The sequence below is a fragment of the Artemia franciscana genome, unplaced genomic scaffold (assembly GCF_032884065.1).
Source record: "Artemia franciscana unplaced genomic scaffold, ASM3288406v1 PGA_scaffold_1179, whole genome shotgun sequence".
NCBI classification, from domain to species: Eukaryota; Metazoa; Arthropoda; class Branchiopoda; order Anostraca; family Artemiidae; genus Artemia; species Artemia franciscana.
Window position 1 is genome coordinate 133,304 of NW_027062617.1, and position 16,075 is coordinate 149,378.

At 36.1% G+C, this 16,075-nt stretch overlaps 1 protein-coding gene across 2 annotated transcripts in view; it reads left to right on the forward strand.

Moving 5' to 3' along the window:
* LOC136041204 (lysosome membrane protein 2-like) overlaps positions 1–16,075 on the forward strand; it is a 177,554-nt gene that overhangs the window by 70,096 nt on the left and 91,383 nt on the right. The window contains exon 1 of one of the 2 annotated variants that reach the window (XM_065725779.1): positions 7,669–7,821. The exons of the other annotated variant lie outside the window; for it this stretch is intronic. Within the exon in view, the coding sequence (XP_065581851.1) occupies positions 7,767–7,821 (55 nt within the window). The 5' untranslated portion in view covers positions 7,669–7,766. Of the gene's footprint in view, positions 1–7,668; positions 7,822–16,075 lie in introns of those variants that run through there. 2 annotated transcript variants of the gene reach the window in all.

Genomic DNA, 16,075 nt, shown 5'->3' on the forward strand with positions numbered 1-16,075 from the left:
TGGACAGTTTTTAGATGTGATATAAGTTACAACAGGGGAAAGACCTCTTTGGAACTGGAACCCTTTGGAACTGGAACCTGGTTCTAAAAAGCCCAGGATTTTTACTTCCTATATACTGGGTATCGTTATTATTAATATTGGCAGAATCGCAAAACTAAGTCTAGGCTATACTAAGCAGAATCGCAAAACTAAGTCTAGGCTAGACTAAGTCAAAACTAAGTAACCTCGAGTGTGTTTTTAGTTTAGATAGGGATTGATTGTCATTTTTTTCTTCTGTGTAGAATAGCGTTCCTTGGCAATGTCAAGATGTCCACCATTGGTGTCGCCAATGTCTAGAGCATTATCCTGCAGCTCTAGTTTAAACAGGCAACATTCGTCCCTCAAATGAGAAGGGATAGCCAACCACCACTCCCATTGATAAGTGGCACAGGATCTTCAAAGAACCAGTACTACCTAAAGATCTTCTCTCTCCCACCTCGGCTTGCCCCTCAAGGCTCAAGATATTTTTCTTGTGCCATGGTCGACTTTTCATATATCCAGGGGAATAGCCCCCCTACACTCCCCCCTACTGCACCCCTATTTGTGGCTACTGTTCTCAGGGGCACACGAGAAGGTTTTCACCATTGCTCCAGCGTTGCCAATGAAGTACACTTGTACCGTTTATGGTACGATTTAGAGGTCCTGGTGCCCAATTTTTATTCCACCCAAATTTTAGTTTATTGAAAATTTTCTTCTTGTTATGACAAATTTTTAAGGCCGGACACTATGATTACCGAAAACTTGCTATACAGAAGAGATCTTACTGTAAAAGGGGGCGGTTATCCTTTGATGAATACAAACGGGTTTAGAAGACGGTCCTTAACTTGACTCAGCAAAATTTGAATAGCAGGGTTTTAAGCTGTCACCTGATTTTAGAAGACAAAATAATAAAAAAAAAGTTAAAAAGTGGACAGATATGAAGAATTTTGTTTCGCTCTCAGTATTTGCCTTTAGTCAAGTTGTGGAAGAAATTGTAATTTAAAAAAAGAAGAAGAAAATATTAAAGAAACAATGCGAGGACAATTGATGAAACATTGACAATGACTATAACAATGACATGACTATGTACAAATGGCTTATAAAAAAGAGGTGTATCTGTAATACCTTAGGAATAGCTAAGGGTTTCAACCTGAAGCTTTGAGGCCCCTTGCTGCTGCTACTTCTGCAACGGCTGCGACCATTCATTAATTTGACTGCTACTATTTGCGACTGTGACCACTTCTAATTGCGACTGCTTTCAGGTAATTTTTTAAGTAAGAAATTGTTATTTAAAAACAAGAAGAATCACTTAAAGAAAAAACGTGAGGACAATTGATAAAACATTGACAATGACTATAACAATGACATGACTATGTTCAAATGGCTTAAAAAAAAGAGGTGTATCTGTAATACCTGTAGTGGTATTACACCACTAAAGGTGTAATAAACTTTAGTGGTATCAAGGGGTTTAACTTGAAACTTTCAGGCCCCCTGATGCTGCTACTTCTGCAACGGCTGCGACCATACATTAATTTGACTGCTACTATTTGCGACTGTGACCACTTCTAATTGCGACTGCTTTCAAGTAATTTTGAAGGGGCTATTGATCAACAACAGAGCATATTATTTGCATGCAGGCTGTTAAAAATTTCAATCAGTAAATAGCCTTAGAACATCCGAAGGTATTAAGTTGAAACTTTCAGGGCTTGTTGAAAGGGATACTGGAAAGTAATTGATGGGAAGGGGGCTACAAATATGACAACTCAGATTCATATTTCTACGGTGTCTCATCCCCAACAGACACTGGAGCAAGAACTATAAATTATGCAACTGATCAATTGTTTCCATGTAGTATCTATGATTGAGAAAGGGGGAGAGGGCTATATCTTGGGTATAACAAAAAAAAGGATGAGGGTATTACGGTGAAATTTCATGACGTTTTTGACTATTTTGAACAAAATGGCTAATCTTGATCGAATGTCTTTGGAGGAAGGGTAGCGAAAAAAGGGCTTGGGAGGGCAAGGGGTTGGCATCAATCCCTTTGACTCTTATAAAAAGCACTAAAACATTAAATTTTCAGCTGAATGAGCACCTTCCAAAGCTTCAACGACAACTCCTTCCATGCCGATAAAGATTAATAAATTGTAACCCTATTGCTCTTTACTTATATTGTGTTTTAGAAATTTTGATTGGAAACCGCCGACAATTTCATTATTCCAGCAAAAACTTTAAAGAGGGTAAATTGAATTTTGATAAAGGGATTTATCCTGGTACAAGAAAACTGAAAACAGTGAGTGGAGAGAAACAACACACCCCATAGAAATAAAAATACGTGTATCATTAGGCTGTCACTCATACATTTACTTTCTTATATACAAATCCCCTAAAAAACAACAATGTTGTAAAAACCACCCTGATTCACAAAAAAAAAAAAACCCCAAACAACAAAACAGACAGCCAAAAAAAGTAATGATATCATTTACTTTGTCTCAGTGCAATAGAAAGACTCGAAAACAAATTTTTGACAGTAAAGAGAATTAAATATTTTGCTTTTCAGCTACGTTGTGATAGTACAATCCTGAAATGTTATTTCGAAAGCCTGAAGAAGTTAGGATTTTAAGTTTCCCCTTCTTGTTATTACGAAATGAAGATTTTTGCCTCCCAGTTGGCTTTTGTGGTAAAACGGACAGATTCCCTTGATAAGCCTGAATTTAACTAAATACTTTTTGGCAGTATGCGTCATTAGTAAAATCTAACAGGGACCGCACAAAGTAACTAAAACCTCGTTTCGAACTTGTTTGCAAAAAGAAACAGTCTTAATAATTAAAAACTTATGAAGAATTAAAGTACTAAAAACCAATTACAATAAAAAAATAACTTTCTTCCCAACCCAAACTAGAGCAAGCGGACCCAACCACAAACCCACCACTACGTCAGGGGGGCACGCGCCCTCCGCACCCCCTGGATCTGCCACTGATTCAGAGGGTAACATATCTAGAGCATTGGTATTTTTAAGAATATGGTAGCAGCTTCACAGATTTTCTAGCTAAGGAAAATCACAAAAGAAATTTTGTATTACAAAACAAAATTGCCTATAAAAGTGGTATGCAAATATAATATTTACGCTTAAATTTTTGTGTAAGCACTTTGTAGACGTGTAAATTCAACTTAATTCGACTCAATCAACCCAGATTTTATACTCGCTTTTTTTCTCAAAAATACAATTAGCTTTTTTTCTGTCATAATTCCAACGTTTGATTTGAATTACTATTGAACATACTACTTTAAATGTCACCTTAGTCAAATTCAGTATGATATTCAAGAAAATTCGATCTAGCATAGAAATCCAAACAAAATCAATTAATAAAACCTATTTCTGTTGCGAATTACATTTTTTTTTCTGCTGAAAACTACATAAATCTTAGAAATTTTAAAAATATTGATGGAATTCAAATACAAATCAAAATTTCAACAAAAAAATGGGTCTTTTTTGACCGGTTGAATTCCAGCAAAAAACTAATTGGAAATCCAATTTATTTTTTAGTGTACTGTCATTCCTAATATCACTACTACTACTAATACTCCTGCTACTACTACTTATGCTATTACAGTATTACGGTGGTATAAAAATATTACGGTGAAAGCTTCAGGGAATATTGAGAAAAAAATTCTACTAAATCAAAACACACTATATGCGTGCAAGCTGTCAAAGGAGGCCTATAAGTAATATCGTAAGGCTGGTGTCGTGTATTGAATTTAAACTTATGGGATATGTTGAGGGGGGGTCGACTTACTCAAGAGCACTATATACATGCTGCAACTGCTGTTCGGAGGGTACAAATTAATCTCTTGTGGTAAATGTTTAGTCAGAAAATAGGTACAGCTTATTTCAAAGTGTCGGCAACTCTGCCATATATTGTGTTATGGTCAATTTTAAATGATGAGTCTCAACCCCTCCGGGAAGAATGAAAACTTGGCGCCAATGGTGTAGCCAACTGTTGTTATAGCACAGTTTTAAGACTATTTTTACTTAATTATTAAACTTCAAGTTTGAAGCCCATTTTTGTATACCCAAAGCAAAAATATGTCAGTCAATCTTAATAAATCAAATCAGGTTTAGATCGTTGACCATTTTACCCGCTAACTTTAATCCCTTAAATAGATAGTAAGGGGAAAGTGAAAGTTGTTTCTGTGTCGGAATACTAATCCCTGTTGTAGTTGATATAGAAAAACAATACAATTATTTAGAAATGAAAACCAGGAGACTGGGAAGTCGAATCGAAGAAGTTAGGGTTGCGGGCTTAAAGTCTTGCATACTCGTGGTGAGACAGTCTACAACCCCTCGATAAACCCTTCGTAAGCATAAAGAAACATTTTGGGTTATTTGCTACTTTCATTGGTCGCGTTTTAGTTTCAATTCAGTAAATTAAATTGTGTCATGAATTAGGCAAATTACTTTCGGCCACCTGGTGCACATCTCAAAACGCCCTGAGTGACGCGCAGTTCCACCACGCTTGGCACAGTTTTCACCAAGTTTAGGACAACTTCCGCCGCACTCGACCAAGTTTTCGCCACGCGTGACATGTACCACTTGGTGCTCGTCATTGCTGAAAGTGAATGCCCCTCAATGTTGGAACATCATTTCCAACATAATAAATTTAAAATAAAATAAAAAATAAAATTAGAATAAAATAAATTTATGGATAAAGTTTTTCAATGTCGTTTTGGCTGGTCCCCTGGAAACAGACATAATTCTACAGAACAAAGGAAGAAAAAAAATCTTTAAATTTTTTTCAGAATTAGATGGAAATATGTAAAAAACTAAATCAGAAACAAAGTATAAGAACCCAGGGTACATTTACGATTCGACAAAAAAACTATGGAAAGTTGCTAAAAACTTATTTTTTTCCTTCCAACTGATTTTTCTTTTTTTTTAATTGCTTTAACGACAGAAAAGTAACTTTGAATTACTGTTTTAGTAACTTTAAAAAAAAAAAGTTAACCAGGGGGTAATTTGCTATGGGGCAAGGGGATGGTGGGGGGGGGGTCAAATACCCCTACCAGAACTCAGTCACCCCAGAGTGCAGTTTGCCCCCCCCCCCCCAAGTGAAATTTAGTTTCTTCAAAAATCTTGTCAACATTAAGATAAGCCTGTATAATTCAAGCATCCATAGAAACAGGTTAGTTTTCTTTAGTATATCTTTACCTTTAAGGTACTATATGGCTGAATTTTCAGTTTTCACTATCATTTTCACTTGATTTGGGAAAATTGGCTCCAACTCCCCCTCTACGTTTTTGACGAAATTAGGCCACTGCAGTTAACAGGCATCTTTAGTGAAGTAAATCTATGTTATTATCATCGTCGATGTTACTATTAGATTAAAAATATTGAAAATATTGGTATAGTGACAGAGAGATATATGCAACTGAATTCATGATGTTTCTGCCCTTGTAAGCCTAATAAGCCCTTAATTATTTAATAACCATTCCTGGTTCGTTTTTCTCTGAGTGTCGAGTTCCATGTCTTTAAATTCAAGTTGATTTTTCAATAGATTTTGTTTTCAGTTCATAATAGTTACTTTGAAACATGTTAAAATTCAGGACGTTATAATTTACAAAAACATTCCTGTTTTTGCCAAAAAAAGAGCTTCTTTTGCCCCATTTCGGCGGCAGAAAGTCAAAAGCTGTCATGGCATAAAACATCGATTTTACTGGAAAAGAAAGCTGAATTTTTAATTTTTTTTGCGTTTTTTTTAAATTTTGGCAAGGACCAAAATTTTTCTAGGCATATAAGATGCAGCTAAGAAAATTTACGTCCAAAGATTTATTGAACAAAGAAAGTGAACGGGAAAAGGAGATAGTACGCATTGCGGGAAAATCTAATTTTCCCAAACATATTTCTAGTTTTTTTTTTCAATACATCAATTTTATTAGACACCAAAAAGGACTTGATTTTTTTCGAAACTATCCATCAGTATGATAGAATGTACCATTTATGAGCTGGAGCATTTACATTTCTGAGTTTCCTGGTTTTTAGTTCAACTTCTGGCTGTTTGTGCCATCTGAACTGTTCGTGCCATCTGAACTGTTGGTGCCATTTTCTTGTTCTGGATAATTTATTAATAATTTTTTGTTTGGTTGGTGTTAAACAGGGGCGTAGCTCCAGCATTTTAATTTGGAGGGGGGGTGCAAGAGGGGCTGACATCCGGAGAGTCAAGGGGCATGGGCTATATTATATGTTTTCTCCAAATAATCAGGGGGAGGGCAAATGGCTCTCCTTGCCCCCCAAGCGACGCCACTAGTATTAAGTGGCTGAATAAAATCATATCTTTTATTTGGAAATATGTGCAGCATCTCCTGAACTGAAAAATTTGTGCTTCTGAGTTTTCGATTTTTGACTTAGACTTTAAATTTCTGTGCCATTTCTCGTGTTTGAACTTTAGCTAAATATCTGCTACTATTCCAGGAATAAAGCGTCCCTCCCGCAAATTGGAGTTAGTTGCCCCATTTTTTTATATAAAAATCGTATTACGATTAAATAAATCGATACGATTCATTAAAATCGTACACCAACCGAATATCTATAAAACTCAGTATTGTCCTCATTTTTGGTATCATTTAAGCTGTTCGGTGCTCAATTAGAATTAATTCATCCAAATGCAATTTGTTTTTTAATAATTTTTTGCTGAACCCCCAAAAAATATTAACGGATGTGTGCTGGTAAGCTTAGGGTTTTGTGAAGTTGAATAGCTGTGCAAGACTTATAACGACTTAACCGTTCGAACGACTTCACAACTGCACCAGGACATGAGATCCTAGAAAGAGAAATGTGTTTCCAGATAAATTTTTTCTATATGCGTATTGGGTTTCCACTATATTCAAATTTTTCGAGGTTTCCCCAAATCCCCCTCACCAAAAAAAATTAGGTTCTGAACAGGCACATAGGTATGATTTTATTTCAGAGGGGGAGGGTGATTATAAGAAAATATTATTTGATAATTTGAATTAGGAGTGCCCAGTATTTCGAAAGTTAAGAATTAGGGGATGGCTTAGGCTTGTTCCTGCTTATATCCGTGACTCCGAAACCTACACGACAATTAAAGTTCGCAAAAACAGGAGCACTAACACGAAATACAAATCTTTAGTTTTCGTGGATATTTCACAGAACCCGTTTTTTTGTTCATTTTGGAGAAACTCGCAACAAATACGGGAATAAGGAAAACACTGTGTAGCGTGTGGGAAGCTACTTACGAAGGCCTGGTTGCCAGGTCCCCCCGAAACCGTATTTCTTTTAATTTCTGGACTCTTCTTATTAAAATTATCGAATAAAAATGGGCTATTATCAATGCTCCCCCCCCAAAAAAATTGGACTCCCGAAAAATTCCTTCGGACTTGCCTGTCTACAAGGGGTTTTGCCTGCACTGATGCCGTTATTAAACCTTATAATCTCGTACTTTATAGTTGTATCATAAAGAATTCTTTATAACCTCAGATAGTTCTATACATAGGCCTAAAGGTTTGCCCTAGGATCAAAGTGGAGACGGTTGAAAGTTGAAAAATGTTTATGTCAGTGAACTTCGATCTTATTAAACAACCAGTTTTTAAAACACAAACGGTGTTACCCGTCCCCCGCCGAAAATATTCCGAATGCTTGCAGCCAGTAACTATAGCAGCCCGGTTGATGAAGAATATTTGGTTTCGTTGACTTCAGTGTTTCTTTGTTATTCGTGGCAAAGTGACCAAAAAAGATGACGGATAAAGAAAGCAAATCGGATACAAAGCCATGGGCTTGGCTCTGTTCCTGTGAGTGTACCATGATATGTATCCGGGACCAGGGGGCTCCCCCACTCAAATGAAAACACTTTAAGCCAAAAAGGGTAAATTTTTCGTTGTTCATATTACTGACTTACGAATAAAGTGAACATACCACTCGATGCCTTTTTTAAGCTCTTTACGAATATAATAATCGCTTTTATCGCAAATTCAAACTTAAGCTCTTATTGAGCTCTTGAAAATGACCAAATATTTCCTGTTTTTGGGTATAAAAAAGGCTTAAAATAGCATCTACACCTTCTTACGTTGGCTTTCATATTTTCGATATTTTATCGAAAATGTAGTCAATAATATGAACAACGAAAAATTTACCTCAAAAAGAAGGCTCTGAACTATAAAAATTCTCAAAAGAAATCAAGGAAATGGTAAATGTATCGTAGCTCATATAAACTATTTACCAATAAAATGAACCTACCACTCGATGGTTTTTTTATGCTCTTTACGAATATAATAATCCTTTCTATTACAAATTCAAGTTTAAGCATTTTTTGAGTTCTTAAAAATGACGAATTATCAATTAAAGTATGAGTTATCGGTCGTTTTCGACAAAAAAATACTACGTTTTCTCACCGCCGTTTTCTCGGTCGTTTTCGACAAAATAATACTACATTTTGTCAGTGCCAAAATTATTTATAGTTAGGTTAGGTTAGGTTGGGTTAGTTCAAAAAGTGCTTAAATTTGAGTTATCGATAGAAGCGATTGTTATATTCGTAAAGGGCATAAAAAAGGCATCGAATGGTATGTTCACTTATTGGTAAGTCAATTATATGAACTGTGATACATTTACCAAAAAATTATAAAATACTTATGTCATTTCTATAACCGCTTCTCTTTACTTCCTCACTCCTTTAATGGGCAAATATACTTATTGGATGTGCTTCGGTTATCAGACAGTGGAGTTTATGTCCCTTTTGGAAGTAGAAAAAATTCTGGTCCTAGATTACAGTTAATGCTCTCCAGAAGGAAACACTAAAAATTCTGAAACAAGTACCAAAAAATTATAAAATACTTATCTATATCATTCCTAAAACCGCTTCTCTTTACTTCCTCCCCCCCCCTCTAATGTGCAAATATATAGCCAAAATAATAGCCTATATCTTCCATGCATTTTGCTGTAGCTCTTCTTCAAATACGATATAACAGGAAATGAGCAACATTGACGAAATAAAAAAAAAAAAAAAACAAAACAGAAGAATGCATGGAGAGTAGCTTATATAATTTGGGCAATATATTTGCTCAGCAGGGGGTGGGGGTTAAGTAAAGCGATGTACTATTAGGAATGATAAGCATTTATTGAGTTTGGTACTAGTTTGTTACGGAACACACTCAAGAATTACGCTGTGTAAGATCTGACAGAAACCAGTTTCCCTTCCTGGATCGCCATGATTTGCCCATTTTGAGTGGGAAAACTACAATGTCTGTATGTTTTCATTAAATCTTCAAAATATACAGGTGGTTAGGAGTGAATTACGATGGGTTAGGTAAGGTTAGATATTTGATATAATGCGGTCTGCTTGGCCTGCTTTCCACAATTCTTTCTTTCATTGTTTTCCTTTCTTTCATTGTACTCTATCGTTTTTTTTTTGTTTATAGGTGGGTAATCAAAAAATTCATTCATTCGTTTATTTTGAATTCTAGTGCCGTTTTTTTTTAAGCTCTGAGAAAGATTACACCTTAATTCAGTCTTTTTCTGTCGTAGAACTACAAATATTGGTCCAAACTAAGCCGAAATGTTACAAGTCTGAGATTTGTGGGATAATCGCTTGATCAAACAGTTCGTGGTAACGAACTGTAGTAAGGAGCGACCCGGCTCAATAGTAACCAAAACTCTAAAAAATGGAATTTTGATACCAATAGCTACATCAAAAGAATCGCATTTTCACAAATCACACCATCAGATTCAGTGTATCAGAGAACCATATCGTAGAAGTTTCAAGCTCCTATCTACAATTAAATAAAAGAAACAAGTTTTTTGAAATGAAAGTAAGGAGCGACATTAAAACTTAAAACGAACAGAAATTACTCCGTATATGAAAGGGGCTTTTCCTCCTCGACACCCCGCTCTTTACGCTAAAGTTTTTTATTGTTTTAAAAAGTAGAGTTGCGAGAAAGAATCAAACTTTAGCGCAAGGAGCGGGGTGTCGAGGAGGAAAAGCCCCTTTCATATACGGAGTAATTTCTGTTCGTTTTAAGTTTTAATCTCGCTCCTTACTTTCATTTCAAAAAGCTTGTTTTTTTTTAATTTAATTTCTGAAAGTTTTTGAATTAATGCATGTCTGATTTTGGTTCTCCGTACATAAATTATTAAAATGAAATTTGCATATTAATTCTTTTTTTGGCTAAATGGCTTTCTCTTAGTATTGATCAGACGATTTTGAGAAATAAGGGGTGGGGAAGGAGGCCTAGTTGCCCTCCAATTTTTGGGTTACTTAAAAAGGCAATTAGATCTTTTAATTTTTAACGAACGTTTTTAGTAGTAAAAAATCTACGTAACTTAAGAATTAACTTACGTAACAAACTTTTACTTATATTTTTGATTATATATATGAGGGGGTTGGTCCCCTCGTTAATACCTCGCTCTTCACACTAAATCTTGTTTTGTCCCAATTCTTTAAGAATGATCCCTGAATCAGAAAGGCCGTAGAATAAATAGTTGAAACTACTTAAAAAATTTTTCAAACAGTTCGTGGTAACGAACTGTAGTAAGGAGCGACCCGGCTCAATAGTAACCAAAACTCTAAAAAATGGAATTTTGATACCAATACCTACATCAAAAGAATCGCATTTTAATGCTGATTTTAAATATATAAGTTTAATCAAGTTTAGTCTTACCCATCAAAAGTTACGAGCCTGAGAAAATTTGCGTTATTTTAGAAAATAGGGGGAAACGCCCCCTAGAAGTCTTAGAATCTTAACGAAAATCACACCATCAGATTCAGCGTATCAGAGAACCCTACTGTAGAAGTTTCAAGCTCCTATCTACAAAAATGTGGAATTTTGTATTTTTTGCCAGAAGGCAGATCACGGATGCGTGTTTATTTGTTTTTTTGTTTTTTTTTGTTTTTGTTTTTTTTTCTTTTTCCCAGGGGTGATCGTATCGACCCAGTTGTCCTAGAATGTTGCAAGAGGGCTCATTCTAACGGAAATGAAAAGTTCTAGTGCCCTTTTTAAGTGACCAAAAAAATTGGAGGGCACTTAGGCCCCCTCCCACGCTAATTATTTTACCAAAGTCAACGGATCAAAATTCTGAGATAGCCATTTTATTCAGCGTAGTCGAAAAACCTTATAACTATGTCTTTGGGGACGACTTACTCCCCCACAGTCCCCATGGGAGGGGCAAAAAGTTACAAACTTTGACCAATGCTTACATATAGTAATGGTTATTGGGAAGTGTACAGGCGTTTTCAGGAGGATTTTTTGGGTTGGGGGAGGGGTTGAGAAGAGGGGGATATGCTGGGGGAACTTTCAATCGATAATTTGTCATGGGGGAAGAAAATCTCCATGAAGGGAGCGCAGGATTTAACAGCATTATTTAAAAACACAATGAAAAAATAAATATGAAAAAGTTCTTTCAGCTGGAAGTAAGGAACAGCATTAAAACTTAAAATAAACAGAAACTATTACCCATTTGAGGGGCTCACCTCCTCCTAATACCTCGCTCTTTACGTTAAAGTATTTTTAGTAATTTCAACTATTTATTCTACGGCTTTTGTGATTCTGGGGTCATTCTTAATGAATTGGGACAAAATTTAAGCTTTAGTGTAAAGAGCGAGGATCTGACAAGGGGGCGAACCCCCTCATATATGTAATAAAAATATGAGAATAAAAAAGTTCTTTACGTAAGCTAATTTATAAGTTACGTAAATCTTTTACTAATAAAAATATTCGTAAAAAATTAAAAGTTCTAGTTGCATTTTTAATTGACCAAAAAATCGGAGGGCAACTAGGCTTCCTCCCCCGCTCTTTTTTTCTCAAAATCATTCGATCAAAATTATGAGAAAGCCATTTAGCCAAAAAAAAAAATTCTAATTTCGTTTTAATTATTCCTCTGCGGAGAGCCAAAATCAAAACATGCATTGATTCAAAAACGTTCAGAAATTATATAGAAAAAACAAGTTTTTTTAACTGAAAGTAAGGAGCGACATTAAAACTTAAAACGAAAAGAAATTACTTCGTATATGAAAGAGGCTGCTTCCTCATCAACGCCCCGCTCTTTACGCTAAAGTTTTTTACTGTTTTAAAAAGAAGAATTGAGAGACAGAGTCAAACTTTAGCGTAAAGAGCGGGACGTTGATGATGAAGCAGCCTCTTTCATATACGAAGTAATTTCTGTTCGTTTTAAGTTTTAATGTCGCTCCTTACTTTCAGTTAAAAAAACTTGTTTTTTTTATTTAATTAGCATAAAGAGCGAAGTATTTATCTCCTCCTAAATATTTCGCTCTTTATGCTAAAGTACCTCGTATGCGTAATAATCTCTGTACGTTTTAAGTTTTAATGCTTCTCCTTTCTTTCAATTGAAAAAAACTTTTTCATGTTTATATTTTCATTGTTTTTTTTTTATTAATAGCAATGCTAGAAAATCCTGCGCCCTTCTCATTGAATTTCTCTTCCCCCATGAAATATTCCTCCAAGGAAAGATCCTCTCATATAGCCCCCTCCCCTGAACCCCACACCCAAACCAAAAAAATCCCCCCGATAACGTCGGTACACTTCCCAGTAACCATTACTGTATGTAAACATTGGTCAATGTTTGTAACTTGAAGCCCCTCCCCCAGGGACTGTGGGGGGTAAGTCATCCCCAAAGACATAGTTATTATGGTTTTCGACTATGCGGAACAAAATGGCTATCTCAAAATTTTTATCCGTTGACTTTGGGAAAAAATGAGCGTGGGAGGGGGCCTAGGTGCCCTCCAATTTTTTTGGTCACTTAAAAAGGGCACTAGAACTTTTCATTTCCGTTAGAATGAGCAACACTCTAGGACTTTTCGTTAAGATCCTATGACTTTTAGGGGGTGTTACCCCCTATTTTCCAAAATAAGGCAAATTTTCTCAGGCTCGTAACTTTTGATGACAAAGACTAAATTTGATGAAACTTTATGAAACTCCGTTTTTTAGAGTTTCGTTTACTATTGAGCCGGGTCGCTCCTCACTATAGTTCGTTACCACGAACTGTTTGAAAATGTGGAATTTTGTATTTTTGGCCAGAAGGCAGATCACGGATGCGTTTTTTTTCCAGGGGTGATCGTATCGACCCAGTGGTCCTAGAATACTGTGAGAGGGCTCATTCTAACGGAAATGAAAAGTTCTAGTGCCCTTTTTAAGTGAAAAAAAATTGGAGGGCACCTAGGCCCCCTCCCACGCTAATTATTTTCCCAAAGTCAACGGATCAAAATTCTGAGATAACCATTTTGTTCAGCTTAGACGAAGAACATTATAACTATGTCTTTGGGGATGACTTACTCCCCCACAGTCCCCGTGGGAGGGGCTACAAGTTACAAACTTTGACCAGTGCTTATATATAGTAATGGTTATTGGGAAGTGTACAGACGTGTTCAGGGGGATTTTTTGGTTGGGGGAGGGGTTGAGAAAAGGGGATATGTTGGGGGAGCTTTCCATGGAGGAATTTGCATGGGGGAAGAAAATTTCCATGAACGAAGCTGAGGATTTTCTAGCATTATTAAAAAAAAACAATGAATAAATAAATATGAAAAAGTTTTTTGGAAGTAAGGACCAGCATTAAAACTTAAAACGAATAGAAATTATTACGCATATGAGGGTCTCACCTCCTCCTAATACATCGCTCTTTACGCTAAAGTATTTTTAGTAATTTTAACTATTTATTCTACGGCGTCTGTGATTCAATTCAATTCAATTCAATTCAATTTATTCAAATAAAACTACAATATAACACCAATAATAATAAAGATCCTGGAAGCGAACTTGTTGAGGACCATAACCACAAAAAATTGAAAATGAAGAAGAGAGAAAAAAATAGAAAAGAGAAAACATGAGTAACTAAAGCAAATTGAATAAGAATTTAGAGAGTTATAATATCAAAATTTTAGTACATTGCTATACAGCATGCGAAAACTTGTGGATAGCTCGACACTGGAGGGTATTATATTCCATTGAAGTATAGATTTATAAATGGGGGATCGCTGGGCGGAACTAGAGACACACTTGGGGACAATGAAGGAACGGTTGGATGAACGGAGACAGAGGCCTTCAGAATTATTAATATTAAAATAAGATAATAATTGAGGAGGAAGATTTTTATGGTAAGCGGAGTATGCAAGGTATAGATTTAATTTTTTGATGATTTGTTCAAAAGGGATAATACCAAAATCGGAGTACAAGTCCTGGGTGGGATATAGTCGGGGCAGCCGAAAAACTGCTTTGATGGCACGGTTTTGGGCAGATTTTAATTTATTGGTAACTGAAGGAAAAGTGTTGCCCCAAACAGATCCACAGTATGAGATATATGGGTAAATAAAAGAGTAATAAAGGGTGACAAGGATATCGGGAGGAAGAAAATAATTCGCACGATTAATCATACTTACCTGTCGCAAAATTATGGCTCTGATGTAGGACACGTGTGTTGCAAATGATAGGGAGGAGTCTATGTGAACACCAAGAAACTTGGCAACTTCGACCTGTGGGAGGAGATTGGTAGAATATTTTAGGCCAAGTGCTTGCTGAGCTTCATTTTTTTTGTAAGGGGTTCGAAATAATACAACCTGACTTTTCTTGATGTTAATGGTCATGCAGTTAACTAGACACCACTCCTCTACTCTATTCAGAAGGGTTTGAGTAGAGGCGACAACGGATGGTAAATTAGGACCGGTGATGAAAAAGTTGCTATCGTCAGCGAAAAGTACTGGGTGCACTGATGGACCCAGGTCCGTAACCAAATCATTAATATAAAGGAGAAAAAGTATTGGACCAAGAACAGAGCCTTGTGGGACGCCCCTTCGGACAGATAGGGGATGTGAAGTCAACCCGCCCAGACTCACACTCTGTACTCTACCAGAGAGATAAGAGCCAAACCATGAGAAAGGAACTCCACGAATCCCTAAGTTGTTGAGTTTACTTAATAGAACACTGTGATCAACCATATCAAAGGCCTTAGAAAAGTCCAGAAATAAGCCCAATACAGTATTTTTAAGGTCAAGTTGGGAACGTATAAACTGTGTGGCGTCTATTAGTGCATGAGCAGTTGAAAATTTGGAACGGAAGCCATATTGATGGGGAGAAATCAACGAATCTGAAGAATGAATCCCAAATAAAAAGGGAGAAAGACGTCGGAATATAATTCTCTCGAGCACTTTAGATATAACTGGGAGAAGTGAGATTGGACGATAATTACTTATCTCAGACGGATCGCCTTTTTTATGAATCGGGATAACAATTGCTGATTTAAATATTTCTGGGAAGACTCCATTGGTCATAGACAGGTTTGCTATGTGCACAATGGGTTCACAAACATAGGAAGATACGGTCCTAAGAAGCTTATTACTTATGCCAAAGAAGTCAGGTGTACTACTATTAGAGAGACATTTGATAACTTGAAGCACCTCTTTACGATCAGTTGGAGAGAAAAACATGGATCCAGGATTCTTGCTAGGTTGTACTGACTGGGAGAAGGAACAGGAGTTAGCATTTGGAATATTAGTGAAATAATTATTAAAAGCATCCGGTACTGAACTTGGGTCAATTAATCTGCCACTGATGTCCTTAAGGTTAAGAGGTACAGATCTTGAACTTCTTTTTTTTGAAAGAATTTCATTTATTGTTGACCAAATTTTTTGCAAGTTCCCTTTGCAATGAGAGATTTTCGAATAATAATAATTTTTTTTTGCTTCCCGGACAAGTTTGGTATATAAATTTTTGTATTTTTTATAATTAGTCAGGTCAATAACGTTACTGGTTTTGCAAGCTAACTTATATAGGTCATTTTTTCGGTATGAAGAGATTATCAGGCTATTAGACATCCAGGGGCGTATATGGCTAGTTTTTCGGTTTGATTTACGAACTGGAAAGGTTGAACTGATAAGATCACTCAGTCCTTGTGTAAAACCATTTGTGGCTGAATTAACATCCTGACAATCCAAAACCTTGGACCAGTCAAAGGATTTCAAACGATCCGTGAACCTGTTCATATTCACAGTATTATATATTCTATTATACGTAGGGGTTTTAGTTCTAGAGGGCTGAGTAGTTGGTA